This window comes from Vespa velutina, chromosome 6 (genome assembly GCF_912470025.1).
Source record: "Vespa velutina chromosome 6, iVesVel2.1, whole genome shotgun sequence".
NCBI classification, from domain to species: Eukaryota; Metazoa; Arthropoda; class Insecta; order Hymenoptera; family Vespidae; genus Vespa; species Vespa velutina.
In genome coordinates, this window is record NC_062193.1 from 3,292,728 (window position 1) to 3,310,795 (window position 18,068).

At 30.3% G+C, this 18,068-nt stretch overlaps 3 protein-coding genes across 10 annotated transcripts in view; 2 read left to right on the top strand and 1 right to left on the bottom strand.

Moving 5' to 3' along the window:
* The first annotated feature begins 1,503 nt into the window (after positions 1–1,503).
* On the top strand, positions 1,504–12,382 carry LOC124949772 (neuronal acetylcholine receptor subunit alpha-10-like). Its single transcript, XM_047495451.1, has 12 exons — positions 1,504–1,579; positions 6,606–6,742; positions 7,035–7,189; positions 7,356–7,539; positions 9,346–9,562; positions 10,022–10,156; positions 10,767–10,936; positions 11,091–11,223; positions 11,307–11,471; positions 11,829–11,907; positions 12,164–12,286; positions 12,364–12,382. The coding sequence occupies exons 1-11, from the start codon at positions 1,519–1,521 to the stop codon at positions 12,210–12,212; spliced, it is 1,485 nt and encodes a 494-aa protein (XP_047351407.1). The 5' UTR covers positions 1,504–1,518; the 3' UTR covers positions 12,213–12,286; positions 12,364–12,382.
* LOC124949781 (calmodulin-like protein 4) lies at positions 12,041–14,943 on the bottom strand. 3 transcript variants are annotated; one of them, XM_047495469.1, is made up of 6 exons: positions 14,363–14,943; positions 13,066–13,165; positions 12,947–12,977; positions 12,625–12,756; positions 12,335–12,517; positions 12,041–12,257 (listed from the first exon to the last, which is right to left on the bottom strand). In XM_047495469.1, exons 2-6 carry the CDS (start codon positions 13,066–13,068, stop codon positions 12,157–12,159), a joined length of 450 nt encoding a protein of 149 aa, XP_047351425.1. In that variant the 5' UTR covers positions 13,069–13,165; positions 14,363–14,943; the 3' UTR covers positions 12,041–12,156. The 3 variants fall into 3 exon arrangements, with proteins under 3 accessions (XP_047351425.1, XP_047351424.1, XP_047351422.1); XM_047495468.1 differs by having other exon boundaries at positions 13,066–13,158; positions 13,911–14,943; XM_047495466.1 differs by having other exon boundaries at positions 13,262–14,943.
* LOC124949768 (disintegrin and metalloproteinase domain-containing protein 10-like) overlaps positions 12,957–18,068 on the top strand; it is a 41,782-nt gene continuing 36,670 nt past the window's right edge. For 2 of the 6 annotated variants that reach the window (XR_007101165.1, XR_007101166.1), the window contains exon 1: positions 14,115–14,985. The gene's annotated coding sequence lies outside the window, so the exon portion shown is untranslated. Of the gene's footprint in view, positions 13,447–13,815; positions 14,055–14,114; positions 14,986–18,068 lie in introns of those variants that run through there. The other 4 variants (XM_047495434.1, XM_047495436.1, XM_047495435.1 and 1 more) reach the window with 4 other exon arrangements.

The window sequence follows — 18,068 nt, forward strand, 5'->3', positions numbered from 1 at the left end:
GTAAAGAATGCTTTAAGGTTATAAAATTTTGAGAAATATCAAAAAAAGGTATAATACGACACATCAATTTAGAATTTGAAATATTAGAGATTTAATTAATGTGTTACTTATTTATATGAAAATCTATATTTAATTAACAAAAGGTAATCATATGAATGAAACAAACGATAATCGATCGGAATTTATGATGCATGTGATGCAACTTCGATCGTATTGGTCAGAATTCAGGTAGGGAATTATCCTCCATTGAATCAATTAAATCGTTGGATAATATTTCATATGATAAATTTGTTTTTCTCGAAAAATTGTTTGAGAAACAAAATTGACGATTTGTTTTCAAAAAAAAAAAAAAAAAAGAAAGAAACAAACAAACAAACAAAAAAGTTTCAGATTTGCGTTGTTGAGAATTTAATTCGTGATCCGATTACGAAATAAATTCAACAGAAAATATATATATATATATATATTTTTTCTTCTCACATTTTCTTTTCGCCTCGATGCTTCGAATTGTATATTCGAGATTTAAAATTTTGTCAGCCTTCTCGAATAATTCCAAACGAGAAAGAAAGCTTTATTTCCACGTATGTTCATGCATATATGTACGTTGCGTATTAACGCTGAACTAAAGCGTACACGCATATTTGCTATTTTTTTTTTCTTTTATTCATTTTTACCAGAACATCTGTTAAAGAAAAATTTTTTTTTTCTTTATTTTTTTTTTGTATTTCGTTTCGAAAAGTCGTAAAAAATAAGTACGATCGAGCACATAATCTCATAAAGCAAAATCGATTAATATTATAACCTAATCGCATTTTCACGTCTATTTAACATTTCGATATTCGATTTCGATTCAATTCGATCATGAATAATTTTGATAATCGTAATTAGCCAATCCGACGTTTCGATCGATCGTAAATCCCATCACGGCGTTCGCTGTTACAATGACGATTACGTATCCCATTCTTTTTTTGCTAATTACATAGAGAAATTACAGATAATATTAATCGCGAACAAATTATTCAATATAAATGTATGTGTTTCGTGAGAAAATTGTAATGGTAAATTGTTTTTCTCTCTCTCTCTCTCTCTCTTATATAAATGATTATTTTTTTTATCTGATTTCTTTGATTTCTCTCCTCTCTCTCTTTTATATAAATGATTATTTTTTTTAATCTGATTTCTTTTTTCAATCTGATTCCTCCCTCTCTTTAATATAATTTTTTTATAATTTTTTTTTCTTTCATCTCTCTTCCTTTCTCTCTCTCTCTCTCTCTCTCTCTCTCTCTCTCTATCTATCTATCTATCTCCATTCGTCTCACTCTGTTCTTTCTTTCCTAGGACACATCGTTCGACGTTCGTATCTGTATTGTTATGAAACGCCTGCGCGAGTTTCCTTTTGAAAGAAACGACGACGGTAGGGGTAACGCGGGATTCAGGGACGAAATTGCACCGTGGTTTTCAACTACCGGATATCAGTGAAAGACGAGCGGTCTCGCGGTTAAGTCGTCCTTCAACTCCATGTCGCCTTCTCTCGGCCTCTTCCTTCGGTTCGGAATTTTGGCGGTTATTTTTAAGAATGGTGAGTGGTCATATACTTTTTTCTATCATCGAAAGATACGATATCCTTTTCTATTTCTGCCCCTCCCCACCTTTCTATTTCGTCTCTTTTTTTTTTCTTTTTCTTCCTTTTTCAAGTGTTCCACCCAAGAAACGTCGTTCTTTTTTTTTCTTTTTTCTTTTTTTCCTATCCATCTATAACGAATCTTTTGTTCTTGCTTCGATCGAATATTTGTATTTTAAGAAAATTTTATAATATTCATATATGATGATAATAAGATCAAAATCGTTTTTTATCATGAATCGAATATAAAAAATTATAACAATAGAGAAAGTCGTTCGTTCGTCTATCTATCCGTTCGTCTGGTTTAATTTAACTTTTTAATTTAAGTTATAACGTATACAAGTTGGAAACGATGCTCGTCGCTTCGAAATATCAGCTAATTTACCGACCGACCGACCCTACCACTTCGAATTTCTTCACAAATATGGACTTTTCGATCGACGGGGGGGGTCAAGGATTTTCCTTGAATTATTTTCCACGAGGAATTCCTTTTTTTTTCTCCCTCGACTCTATTTTTTTCTCGTTTTCATCAAAACGTATGATGTCGGTGGATACTGATAGTAGTGGATTTGGTAAAGCAACTCGTTTATGTATTCAAAAATTTCTGAATAGATTTTAACTATAATCTATCTCGATCATCTATCTTCGCGTTCGATCGAAACTCTTTCAGTCTGGTTAAAATTCAAGGAATACGATTTATGGGTGCCCGATAATTTCAAAATGATTTTTTTTTCTTTTTTCTTTTTTTTCATATCCAATTATTATATACGCCTATCTGTTCAATCAGCTTTTCCTCCATTATTACGGAGGAGTATCAATCATGATGTTATAGTAATAGTACAATATATTTTATATTTTGATAATAAATTAGTTTATTCTTTTTAATTTTTTCATCGTATATCATTTATTAATGCATTGTTAAAGTACACTTGCACATGTGACTACAACTGACGTATGATTAAAATATAAAATAGTGTAAGATTTGTTATTGTAAATTATTTTTTTATTGATTGAATATATATATATTATATATATATATAATGTCCGCTTAAATTTTTATATTACTAATATTTTTCAGAATCTTTTCTTCAAGAATATTTTATTAATGATTTTATTAACAATAATTTAATTATTAATACAGCCAATGAAATTCATTAATTTTCTCTAATATTTATTGCTTTTCACAATATGTAATAATTCATATTGGTATGACATTCGAAGCAAATTATTATTTCTTTTTGATTTCATGCCTGTAACGTATCAAACAAGTGACATCGTTTTATATATATATATATATATATATATATATATATATATATATATTTATATATGTATATATATATATATATATACACATATTTGCGTGTATATATATATATATATATATATAAAATATATTTATATATATATATTTATATATATATATATATATATATATATATTTATATATATATATATATATATATGTAGAATATAAAAGATAAAATGGTATGAGCTGATAGTGAAATTTTTCCTCTCATATTCAAGCTTACATTTTCAACGTTATCTTTTATGCGTATCATTAAAAGTATATATTGGATAAAAAATTTTGTTGGAAAATGAGATCGTCTAATTTAAATGCAAATTTGACAAATGAACAGTAAATGGTACTAATTTAGAGTCGTAAATGTATATTTACGTATTGGAGAAGAAGAATAAAAAAGAAGAAAAAAAAATTGGAGAAAAAATATATTTTTTCTATCTTTGAATGAACCGAAGCGAAATGTTCGATTCAATGAAATTTCTACTAATCGTACTCTGTCATTGGCTTTCATTCGAAACCTTTTCTCTCTTTCTCTCTCTTTCTCTCTCTCTCTCTTTCTCCCTCTCTCTCTTTCTCTATTTCTCTCTTTCTCTCTTGTTCTTTTTTTTTTTAAGAGCGCTCATTTGTAATTCTCTTTTCGACGAAACTCCGATTTTTTTCGATCTTACAATGAAAAGCGTAAACTGTATTTTAAAAAATAGCGTTTTGAGTAATCGTAAAAAAAGTGAGAACGAAATAAAACACGTATTTTCGTTATTCTCTAATAAACAAAAACAGAAAAACAAAGATGTAGATGGAGTAGGATGGATCGATTGTTTTCATATTAGTACATTTCTTGCAATAACTCGTTTTGTTTGTAATTTGGAAAATGGCGCGTTTACGCACGACATCACGTGATACCGTCATCACTTTCGTTTTAAGCGGGATATTTAAATCTTCGTATATGTATCTATCATATAGTTTTTCTTTGTTTATATATGTTGATATAAATATTTATATATATATATATATATATATATATATATATATATATATATATGCAATTATGATAATTATACTCTCTATATAATAACTCTATATATATATATATATAATGTATTTACATACACATAGAGTATAATTGTTATAATTTTAAGGACTTTGAAAAATGAAATTACAATTTTTTCTAAAACTAAATTGTTCATCAAGCCTTTACGAATATCGGGAACTATTTTGTATAACTAGATCGATTAAGACAAGTTCGATCTCCGATTAAAGCTCATTTCTACTAACCGTCCGTTAATTCGATCGTTCAACTCGACAGGATTTCCTGCAAGAATATTATCGCATTCGATCGAGTTGTAAATGAGTTTCGTGTTCCACAAATTTCTCTGGCCTATCTTCATTCCTCTCTTTACTTGTCCTCTCTCCTTCCTACCCCTTCATTCTCTCCGTCTCTCTCTTTCTCCTTCAAATAGTCGAAGAATTTTCGTTCGAATCGCGACGCTTTCATTTATTCGATTTCCTTTTCGATCGATTTTCTATTTATCGAATAGAATCGATAGAATCGTTCGTGGCGAAACAATAAGCCTTTATATATATATATATATATATATATATATATGTATGTATATATGTATGTATGTATGTATGTATGTATGTATGTATTGATCGTTTGAAATTTATGCGCGAAATTAGAATAATTTAGATCGCGGCGTGTCGCACGTTGTCATCTTGAATAATTTTTATTCTCTTTACCATAATTTTTTTCATGCGAATTATTTAGCCGGAATAACAAAAGATCGATCGTTTGGTAAAATTGATTAGAATAAAATTTTTTTTGAGGGTTTTTTTTTTTGTTTTTTTTATCTCATTATGTTCACAAAATGTTCTACTCAATTTTTTACTTTCTTTTGCTCGCTTGCTCTCTCTATTTTTCCCCAATCTGCCATTATTACGCATGAAGTATTATGGAAAGGTTCTCGTATTCTGTATATAGTAATAATAATAATAATAATAATAATAATAATAATAATAATGATAATAATAATAATAAATAAATGAAAACATTGATATCTGAGAGACCATTACTATGAAAATAATGATAATAATAACAATAAACTATCGTCTTAATAATCGTTATAAATTTCATGTTTTTATTTGCAATGATTTTGCAGGGAACATTTCTTATCAGATTTCTCTTATTAGTTTGGCTATCAGATATCTTGGTAATTAGAGATAATATCTATGAGAGAGTCATAACATTTAATCTTTTTGAAAATTAACAATAGGAGAAGAATGTGAAGGGAAATAATATATATATATATATTTCGTGTGTGTGTGTGTACGTATATATATATATATATATATACATGTATATCCCTATATGTATTTCACGAAATGCAATTTGTCGCGTGAATCGATGCGAGAAACATCTATCACATTTCGAAGGACGATGTTCCCTTCGGCTGTGTCCGTCATTTTTTGAAACGATACTTCTCTGTCGGATCTTCGATATCATGTCAGAGATATACATGTACATATATGTATGTATGTACATATGTATATATCTTATCAATCTGAATAATTCTTATGATCAACTCGCGAAAATCTATCAGATTTTATTACATTAGAAACAAATACTTTTTATTTGTTTATTATTTAACACAAATTGTTGGCCAGATATTATACGGAAAATTTAACGTGTTTCATCGAATGATTATTTCATTATTGAATTCAATTAAGAATCATTATTAAAATATTGGAAAATTTAGAGATTATTGAAATCTTTTTTATCATTTTGCATTTTATTTATTTTTCGTTTCTTTTTTTTTTTTTATTTTTATCATTGAAATTTTATAAGAATATTTAGGATGATAATCGCATGAGCGATTTAATCTCATTTTTCATTGTCTTTCATAACTTCATAACTTTTTTTTCTTCTTCTTCTTCTTTTTCTTATCATTATTGAACCAATAAGAATATTCACGGTGATAAAGATACAATGTTTTAACTAATTAATATTTGGTAAAAGTTTTCTATATAAAAAGGGAGAGATAATTATCGGAAGATATGAAAATTATGTTCTGCTAATTACAGTTGGATAAGAAATCGTAGATTTCGACGATATAATTATAATTAACTTGTAATTACAATAGGTAGGAAAAATGAATGGAAGATGTGTCATTTGTACGGATTGGTCTCCTTCGTTCTCGTCGACGCTTTTTATTTTCTCTTTGTGCTCTCGATAAACGTGAAGAGTCAAGAGTTACGGAGGATTAGCTAACGTACGAATTGGATTTTTGGACACAATAGACGTAACTATCGTCTATACGATTCTATCGATGTAACTATTGAAGATTAGGTGAAGTAGTTTGTGTAGGAAAGAGTGTCGTGTTAAATTAACTTGAAATCTTTAGCTTTGACGAATTGGTTAAAATATTACATATAGGGAAGTTCGTTAAATAGATCAGATTTAGAATTTGATCAAAATTTTGTTGACATAAAAATTTTCGACTTTATCCCCGCTTTATTATATCTTCAGTTTATTCAATCTTACAATAACATATATAAATAAAAGTATACTGTCAATCAGAAAATTATTTTAATAATTATAAAAGATCTCAAAATCTGAAAGACTTTAATGTAATGTAAGTTAATTATACGCGTAACGTAATACATTTTTTGGTATTACTCTTTCAGGTTTCTGTGATGAACACGAATACAGATTGACAAAATACTTGTTGGAGGGATACGATGCAGCTGTGAGACCAGCAAAAAATTCTTCTCAACCTTTGGCCGTTATCTTTGGTCTTTCTCTTCATCATATAATCGATGTGGTGAGTGATAGACCATAAAAATTCTTTGAACAATGAATAATCTATGTAGTATATGTATAAAACGTTGAGAGTGCATTTGGGTATGGTATTACTACCTACGCCATTGATACATATAAATGACTTTCTACATATATATATATATATATATATATATATATATATATACACACACACACACACGCATACGCACGCACGCATATATATATATATACATATATATATACATATATAAATAATAGTATCGATGATCCTATTGTTATCATTATTTAAAATCGATCATTTTAAATGACAGGATGAAAAAAATCAAATACTAACCACTAATTGTTGGGTAACACAAATTTGGACCGATCATCATTTGAAATGGAACGCTTCGGAATTCGCAGGAATTCGAGTAATTCGTGTTCCATACAATCGCGTTTGGAGACCTGATATTATACTCTATAACAAGTAAGCGGGTGTTCAAATTTTTTTTTTATTCGCGTTAATTATATCACAATGTAATATATACCTATTATCTTTATTACAATAGAAAATATATGTATACTAATCGAATTATAATAAGAAGAATGATCGAACATAGCGATTCATGGATTCGTTAAATATTTTTGTACAGCGCAGATCCACAGTACAGTTCAGCGATTATAAATACAAACGTAATCGTCAGTCACACGGGCGAAGTAGTATGGCTTAGTCATGGTATTTTTCGTAGCAGCTGTGACATAGATGTTGAATTTTTTCCCTTCGATGAACAAAGGTGTGCCTTGAAATGGGCATCTTGGACTTACGACGGATATCAGGTATATCATGTATATTAATATGTAAATCGATGATTGTGAAAGTAGTTTAAGTCAAAAATTATACAAAAAAAAAAAAAAAGAAAACAATTATATGGACTATAAAAAAAATTAAATTTTTCTTTTTTTATTTATTTATTTTTTTTTTAACTTTTGACTCAGACCACTTTTATAATCACTGGCTCATATATTTTCAACAATTCTTTTCATTAAAAATAAAAAAAAAATAAATAAATAAAAATAAAAGAAAAAGAGGAAAAGAAAAAAAAGAAATATATATATATATATAGGCTATCTAATTTTAATCCGTATAAAACAGATCTTATTTGTTCCCTTTTGAAAAAAAGAACTGAAATTACGATTTAACAAAAAAATATTGGGAATATTTTATTCGTGAATTTTTGAGATATTTAACAACTTATTGTTCGACATAGAAAAAGAAAAGGAATAGAAAAAAAAAGAGAAAAGAAAAAATCCCCACGTAGCGCAGTCCCTGCGGATTTTTCCAGATAATTAACTCCAACCGGGCATGGAAAAAAAAGCTTGCCAACGGGTGTTAATATTCAAGATGTTGTATCTAAAATCCAACGTTATGGTCTTCGACAGTTCTACGATTCACAAAGTTTTATGTCGGCTAATGAATAAATAAATTTTTCTATAGTATCTTTAAGGTCTCCATTGGTTAACGTACATACATATATTCCATTTGTTTTTATCTTATCCTCGAGCGAACAAAATTTTGTTGGTTTAAAATTATATTTTCAAACTCTCAATTCAGTTTGGCAAACAATTTTCCAAAGGAAAATCAACATAGTCGTTCGGAACTTACATCGTCAGAGAGTTATGGTTTAATTTAACAGCATATAGGTAGTAAATTTTCTATCAGCTAGTCAACCAAAACACTTTTACAGGTTTTACACACAGGGGCAGATCCCCCGCCCTATTAAGGGATTAGAAAATAAATTTGATACGAATTATTTACTATTAGTAATTAATTGTATGATACAAATTGCCTTATAGAAAGAAAGAAAAAAAAAAAAAAAAAAAAAAAAAAAAAGGAAGAAACATTTCATTTGATCGACAAAAATTAATCATTTTAAAGATACTTAATCGAATGAAATATCAATTTGTTGATTTCTTTTATACTGACGTATATCTTAAAACAGATTAAAAAACATGAGTATCCCCATTCGTGACGTGTATAGTTCGTGTTAACTATGGACAAGAGCGTCTGGACGATCAGTTGAATCATTTTAGAGAAGCAAATCGAAAATGTTAGTTCGCCATGTCGTCAAAAAGGGAACGGGCAGATCGAAGGGCTTAATCCTGTATGGAAGAAGAATTCAATGCAAGCTCAGATTCACTCTCTCAATTGGTGAGCCCTCTCTTTCCTCTTCTCTCTCTCTCTCTCTCTCTCTCTCTCTCTCTCTCCCCTTTTCCTTTACCTATCACCCCCTTCTCCTGTTCCTTCTTCTTCTTCTTTTTCTTTCCTTTCCTTTCCTTTCCTACTTTTCAATCTTCTTCGGTTGAAGCCATTTTTCACGACGCATAACTCTCTCCTCTCTCTCTCTCTCTCTCTCTCTCTCTCTCTGTCTCCCTCCCTCTTCTGCCCTTTTAACGGCGAAGTGTGATCGAATTAATAATTAGATTTAAATGAAAGAAAAAAAAAAAAAAAAAAGAAGAAAGAGGAAAAAAAGACCGAAAAAGTGAACTCGATGATATAACCGATGTAAGTTTTAATTTTTTTTCCTTCTTCTTCTTCTTCTTTTTAACTTTTTGTTTTTTTTTTCTTCGTGTATTTTGTTTCAGCTCGAACTTGAAAAACAGAGCGAACAAGGCGACGTAACTAATTACAAAGCAAACGGTGAATTCGATCTCGTTGATTTTTCTGCCAGACGAAATATCGAGTATTACTCCTGTTGTCCAGAACCTTACCCGGATATCACTTATGAGATCCGTTTACGACGGCGATCCATGTTTTATGTCTTCAATCTCATACTTCCTTGCATACTTATCAACGGTATCGGTGAGTTATACAGTAATATATCCTTTTTTTCTATTATATTCTAAAGCCTTCTGTAAAGGCTAACTTTTTTTTTCAACGTTCCTTTTTTTCCAACGACTTTTTTTTTTCTTTTCCTTCTGTCGCATCTTTGTAATTTCAAATATTCCAGACAAACTAAATCATTTGTATATGTGTGTATGTCTATGTGGATGTGTGTGCATTCTATTCGACTTTTTTTAATTAAACGAGAAACGTTTAGGAAACGATGAATAAAAAAAAAAAAAAAAAAAAGAAAAGAACAAAGAGAAAAGAAAAAAAAAAGAATGAAAGAATAATTTTATCTTCATTTCTTTTTCTCATAAAAGATTTTATCTCTAGAGTTAGAAAACGACGATCCGTTTAAAACCTTTCATTCGATATTCCACAGTTAAAATTTCACGAGGACGAAAGTTTTTATCAGTGGGCCTTATATTTGTGCAGCTCTACTGGTATTCTATGTACCTTCGGAATCTGGAGAAAAAGTTACTCTTGGAATCTCGGCTCTTCTTTCGATGACTGTCTTCCTCATGACAATACGCGAGACTCTTCCACCGACGGAAAAGACGCCTTTGATAAGTTAGTATTTTTTTTTTCTAAATCTAAATTTTAGATACCAATAGTAATTCAAGAAAATTTCAATGTTTCTAACGTTTCAATCATCAATTTTGAAACATTATATATATATATATATATATATAGTATTGTATAAAGTAATTTAAAATTGTATATATGAAATAATCTAGAAGCCAATCAAGATCATTCTCAATAATATGATTACTGAGAATCCCTGCGTTTAACAGTGACGTTTCAAATACGTTGGCGTGGAACTTGAAGAAACTGGGCCGACGTTTATATTGGAACAATAAATAGTGACAATTCTATCGATACCCTGGAGCTCTGTTTCTATTTAACTTCAAAGAAAAAAAAAAAAAAGAAAGAAAGAAAGACAAAAAATCGAAGTAAAAAAAATAGAGTTTTATCATGTTTTTTTTCCTTTGAAAATATAGTCATTTTCTCGTTTCGATAGGATTTATCATTGGGTTTGCGAAGTATTATTTTTTTGTTATCATTAATTTAAATTTTATATATATATATATATAAATATATATGTATATAATTTATACACATATACATGTATGTACATATGTTTAATGATGCCATTATGCATTTCGCTTTTCGCATTTAGGTCTCTATTATGGAGTAAGCATTTGTCTCGTGTCGTTCGCGTCAGGATTAGCGGTATTGACTTTGAATTTACATCATCGTGGCACGAGAGTACCCGAAGTTGTGAGATCGTTATTTCTACACAAGTTGGCAAGAATAGTGTTTCTTAATTTTCAAGAAGAGAATAAGCCGGTAATGTGACAAAATTTTTATCGAATATAATATATTAAAATACTATTATTGCTCGTAACATAAAAATTTTTAATGTAAAAAAAAAAAAAAAATTTAAGAATAATAAAAAAGAAACATTTTCATCGGATTTAAAAATTCGTCGCAATTATATCAGGGATCCGCAGAATCGATGAGAAAGGTAAACAGTTGTCCATTACATTCTAAAACTGATTTACCTCAGCAACAAATGACGTCACCTAAGCACGTTAAGAGAAAGCAGGATGGTGACAATATCAGTCCTAGTCTTGGTAAGTTCTTTCGTTTCTTTTTTTTCTTTTTTAAATCTTGTTAGATATACTCTAATCGTGTTATTATGTTTAATGAATTTTAGATTTTGGGAAAGATAATAATTTGGAAACTCAATGGACTCGCATTTTGGGAAGAGTGCATGCAACTATTGAGAGAAACGAGAGGCGTTTAGCCGAACAAGATAAAAGAGAAAGAACGGAATTAGAATGGAAACAAATTGCTCTTGTTAGCGATCGTATATTGTTAGGTATTTTTTTTCTTATGACTATCGTTAGCACAGCTGTTATCCTATACGGTTCACCTCCTACTACGGAGAGCAAATACGATGGCTAATTATAAAAATTATTTAAAATTTTATTAAAGTCAATTTTGTATAAAACGTCAAATTACAATTGTTCAGTGTATTGATTATATTTAATCGTACAATATATGAAAAATATTAAAGTATTAGAATGACAGTAATTAGAGAAGAAAAGAAGACTTTGGAACTTGTTGTATAGTTCGATTGTGGTTTCTTTTTTTTCGTGCGGCTAATATTAAGAGCATGTTTGGCTATACTTTTTTACACTGTGGAATTTAATAATCATAAGTTTACTTGTTAAAGACAGACGTCATTGTAAATATTATATCGAGTATTATATACGAACATCTATCTCAGCTGCTATAATTCAATTGATAATTCAGTAAGTAATAAATAATAAGGTATAATTGCTATTTTATTAAATTTCAAGTAATGCCTGTTTATAATATTTACTTTTTTACAATTAATCTGAATTCTTATGAAAAATATAGAGTATTAAAGTTAAAAAATATTAAGCCAAAAAAAGTTTCTTTTAATGGTATAATGTTATATAGAAGTGTTACAAATTACATAGTAATAAATATCTTCAAATAGCATATATAAAAGATTTATAATCCAAAAATTTATATATTTAATAGTAGTCAGGTACTGGTGCACAGGCAATCTTTACAAAATCTTCATATTTGACATTACCATTGATGGATACATTGGCCTCTCGAAAGATTTGCTCAACTTTAATACAAATACGTATAAAGATTTTTGTACGTATTATAAATATTCTTATAACATTTTCTCTTACAATTACTTACCTTCTTTGTTACTTAATTTTTCTCCCCAGTGAAGAAGCATGTGAGCCAATTGTCGTGCAGGTATAGTACCGGTATGAGCAGTATCTGCAGCTTGAAAAGCTTCTATAACTTCTTTTGGAAGATCTTCCGCTCTTGTTTGCAAATGCATGGCTTCCAGAAAATCAGCAAATGACATTTTTCCACCTAAGGTATATAAAAACAAAACTTTTAATACTTTATCACATAATTTATTAAACTAACATAAAAGTCTTTATGATTGCAAAAAAAGAACAACAATTGGTATAGCCAACCTTTATCTTTAAGATATTTATTTAATTCTGCAATCGTTGGACTGAGACCTAATGACCTCATAATGATGGTCAATTCATCTAAGGTACGAATCTGACCATTGCGAGCAAATAGGTAAAAACATTCCCTGAATTCTGTAATGGAACAAATCAGGATCGTTAAATAAGTGTTTAATAATGTGCATATATGTAAAGATGTAAGTAAAAAAAAATATATATATGTATATATATATATATATATATATATATATATATATATATATAAATAGCATATTTTAATATATAATAAATAATATCAAAATATAATGTACACAAAGGAGCATACCATCAATATCTTCTTCTCGAAAGTAACGAGCCTACAATAAAAAATGTCAAAAGAGTAGATGTACATTTGGATGAATTTTTTTTTTTTAATTATAATATAAAAATTATTTTCGTAATTACCATAATAAATTCTTTTTGAATTGCCACAGATATCTACAGACACCTGTCAAGCGTGTGACGTCAACGAATATCGACATCACAATATGACATAACCTAAAAACTTTCGAATAATATTTTAACGTATTAACAATAATATATATTTTATTTTAGTTGAATTAGATTAGAGCGAAGATAAAATCTAATGAAATTATTTTACTTTCACAATAGGTATTATATTTGGCGGTAAAATTTATAATATTAATAAAATATAAATTCTCTCCAGATTGCAGCCAATCATAACAGGGAATATTTTTCAATTGACCAATGAAATGCCTCGAAGGAATGAATCTCCTTTTCGTAATAACGAAGAAATATCAACAAATAGTTTCAACGACGTTGGCAGTAAGAATTATGTTTTGTTCATTTATATTTTATGTTTGGCTACATTGTATCACTGTTTTATACGTTAGTTTCAATTCGTTAACGGTTTTTTGATAGGTCACATAAGTAGTCCATTGATATATTTCACTTTTCGTATTTTATTTCTACTCACAATATATCATATATTTATTAGATATAAATATTTTTATCGCACTTAATAATGACTGCAAAAATAATATGTGTAGGTACGTGTATATATATATATACATATGAAAAAAAATTATTAAAAAAATACACAAAAAATCATCGCGTTCGATAAATATTTATAAAATATCTATCGTCCATAAATTCGTATCAATGAAAATTTTGTCGATATTTCTACTTGTATCGTAGAAAAGAATCGAAATTCACTGTTTTCAGAATCCAAAAATGTATTCCCTTCGAAGGACATCTTGTCTTTTCGTAATATCGAGAGATTCACTGACCGAAGCTCGGATAATCAAAGAAAGTTTCACGTATTGAACTTCCGAAGGAATGACGTTGAAAGGGCATGTGGTGATCGAATACTAGAGAAGAAGAGGAGAAAGAAAAAGGAGGGAGGAAAAAAATGTAGGCAAAAGAGAAGGAAGGTAAGGTAGAAAGAGAATCAAGTATTCTCTTCGTTGAAACTTTGTTCTTGGAAGAGAGAAAGAACTAAGCTCAACTTGCGAGGGATAGTGGTCAAAGAGCGTTGAGTAGCTGCCAAAGAGATGACCAAAGGGAAGAGAAAGAGAGAGAGAAAAAGATAAAGAAGAGATAAAAAAAGAGATAGGGTGAAATAGAAGAGGAAGGCTCGTTAAAGATAGGAGGGTCGAATAAGCTCGTCTGAGGGTGGTGGTATCGGAGTGGGGCGATGAGTTGATTTGGTGGGGGAAGACGAATGAAGGAAGCGCAGTACCGGTGCGTGCGGTGAAGAGACATCGCACGGAGTGGGGAGAAAGCACACAGCTGGGTCGAAGGCGGCGAATAGTGGGGGAAGTCGTTGTCCTCGGTATCTTTACGCGAGTCACGAGAGCGGCTCGTCAGTTCGACGCGGAACGCGTTGCTATTCGTATCGTTGTGTTTTTGACGTTTCTTTCTCCCTCTTTATTTCTTCATCTCTCTCTCTTTCTCTCTCTCTTTCTCTCTGTCTTTCTCTCACCTCTCATCGCGCTCTATCACATTCTCACCCTCTCTCTACAACACAGTTTATATATCGCTCGGTCTCCTCTCTGTTTCCTTCCAGTTCCCCGGTTTCTTTGTTTCTCTCGTTTTCGCGAGGGATAGTCACACACGCACTCACTCACTCGGAGGGCCGCTCCTGTGACACGTAATGGTGCGCGCGATTCATATCGGAGCGAACGCACTGTAACGCGAGGAACGCTCCGCCCTATGAACGTCGAGAGAGTCCAGTATCAAGAAGGAAAGGACGCCTGTGGCAACAACTGTGGTTTCGTTTTCCTAAGTTGTTGCCGCCGCCGCTGCTACTGTTGCTGTTGCTGTTGCTGCCGTTGCTGCCGTTGCTGCCGTTGCTGCATCTTGGTAAGTGTGTACGCGACAGCAAGAGAAAGAGAATTTGATAGAACGCGAGAATCGGCGAGCACGCGCGATACGTGCTTCATGTAACTATATAAGTAAAACCTTGTATTATATACCTAACATATATACATACACACACACATATATATATATATGTACATGCGTGTTCGTTTCCCTTTTTCCTTCTTACTTTTCTTTTCCTCCTCGTCCTCCTCCCTCCTCCTTTTCCACCTTTTCATCCTTCTGTCTTTCTTGCTTTGAACACATCCGTATCTCATATCTCATCCCCCGTTCATTCGCGTCCCTTTCGCGCGCAGTCTCCGTCATTTTTCCTCTCTATTATATCCAGACAGACCTTCGAAATCTCGTGTCGTTTAAACGTTTCCCTCGTTTATACGTTTTCCCCCCGATAGGTTCTCTCTCTCTCTCTCTCTCTCTCTCTCTCTCTCTTTCTTTTTCTCTCTCTTTCTCTCTCTTTCTCTCTCTCTTTCTCTTTTTCTCTCTAAAATTCTCTTCGCATCGTTCGTAGTAATTTCGTAAAAGAACAGTTGATTTCGTAACCATGTACTCCGGACTTTGTTAATCCGATTGAACATATATAAACGATTTTATATATATATTATATATGTGTGTGTGTGCGTGTGTATGTGTGTGTTTGTATGAATGCGAATGTGTGACTATGTTAAGAAGATAAAAATCTACAATTGACCCTTTCAATGAAAGACTTTACATCGATGACTTTTTTACTGGCAGCTTTGCATCTCGGCACTACGGTCATTATCGGTGACTTTAATGCCGACTCGTTACCTAACTCCGCAACGATTCTTCTTACCTCCATGAATTACTTTTGTTCCAACAAGCTTTCACCTATGCCGTTTACTGATACGCGACAGGCACGGACAAGTTGTAGATATATTATATTATTCCTAATAGTTTCGGTTTTGTTTTTTAACATAACACGTAATAATATCGAACCTTCGTATTATTCTTTTTTGTTTTTCTTTGCACGAGCGATTTTTTTTTCCTTTTTTTTTTTTTTCTTTTTTGATTGGGTCTAGGAAATTATATTTCGCAAGAGGAAAGAGAGAGAGAGAGAGAGAGAGAGAGAGAGAGAGAGAGAGAGAGAGAGAGAGAGAGAGAGAGAGAGAGAGAGAGAGAGAGAGAGAGAGAGAGAGAGAGAGAGAGAGAGAGAGAGAGAGAGAGAGAGAGTATGTGTATTATGACTTTAGAAATAGGAGAATACCTTTAATATGCGTCTTTTGTAACTAGCGAAAGCGATTACGTAGTATAATAATAACAATAATAATAATAATAATAATAATAATAATAATAATAATAATAATAGTAATTATAATACTAATAATAATAATAATAATAATAATAATAATAATAATAATAATAATAATGAAAATATTAAGCTATAAATCGAAAATGTTTATTGATTAAAGCAAAATTTGAGAAATTTGTTACACTAGGTCTAGTTTCTAGTGGGATAAATTTATCATGTTTGTATAGTCTAATGAGTTTTCTCTTTGTTTCACTTTTCTCTTTCTCTCTCTCTCTCTCTCTCTCTCTTTTTCTGTCTCGACATTTTGTCGAAACGAGGTAGCCCTGGATAAAAAATCGCCGACTTTATAAATACCATCCTACCATAATTGGATCGTTAGTACACTGATTTTTAGATGTATTTTAAATTCATGGCGCATTTCTACTTGCCGAGGTAGTAGAGTGAAAGAGAGAGAGAGAGAGAGGGGGAGAGTTTACCACTACCATCATCATTGCATGGCTCGTTTGTGTTTTTTATTTTTTTTTATTTTTTTTTTTTTTTTTTGTATTCTCGTTCTCTCTATCTCTCTTCTATAATTTTATTTTCGCAACGATTTTTATATACGCATTAGTTACGTGTATCTTTACATTTACAATCTCTCAGTTATAGGATTATTATCGTCGCCAATGTAAATTTACAATGTATATACCCATCGTACGTACATATAATGTTGTTATTGTTATTATTATTATCATTTGTTTAATTATTTGTATTTATTTTTTTCCGTTCATGTCGTCGCGAACATAAATTTACAATGTAAACAGTGCTCTATTCTCGTTAATAACACCCTTCGTAGTATTTCGTTGCTTTTCAAAAAAAAAAGAAAAAAAAAAGAAAAAAGAAATAAAAATACAAGAAAAAAGGAAAAAAGAAAAGTATCTTGCTTATTACACGTTCTATTTAATACGTAGGTACATATTTATTTTTTCTTTTTTTTTCTAGTCTTCTTCTTTTTTTTGTTTATATTTGTTTTTTTCTTTTTTCTTTTTTCTTTTTTCTTTTCATCGTTCCTTTCAGATTTATATTCCTCGTTCGCATCGATTATAAAATAGCTTCATTATTTTTAGAAAAATAATAGAATCGTATCGAATTTCATTCATCGTTATTATAGTTACTCAATCGAGCATCTTTATTGATCGGATTATCTTCTTATTCTTTCGATTAGAAAATTCTCATTAGATTATAAGAGAGGACAATTCGAGACGTCTATCCTAAATCAAAATCAGGTCGATGCCAATAAAAAAAATTTGTTACTCGTCGAAGTCTTAATATCTTCAAGAAGTGGAAAGTAAAAAGATTAAAAGGAACAAAAGAAAATAAATAAAGAAGAAGGAAAAATAAACGAAAAAGAAAAAAAAGAGGAAACAAAAGAGAGAAGACGAAAGATTCTTACCAGATCGATATCTGGTTCTCGCTCGTATATGTAAGTGCAGCAAACGTGTAATCCTGGTTGCTGCAAGTTGTATGTAATTCACGATCTTAACTCCAGTATAACGTCCGTGTAACTTTAAAGTTTCACCTTTTATATGCATACACACACACATATATATATATATATATATATATATATATATATATATATATATATATATATATATGTACTTTTTATATCTTATTTAATTTTACGTTTAAATTATTACGATTAAATTACGTTTAATGTTTTTTAAAATTCCAACTTATTCTAAATACAATGTAATAATATTATTATATATATATAAAAAAAGTAGTACTCTCTGTCTTTCTCTCTCTTATATTGTAC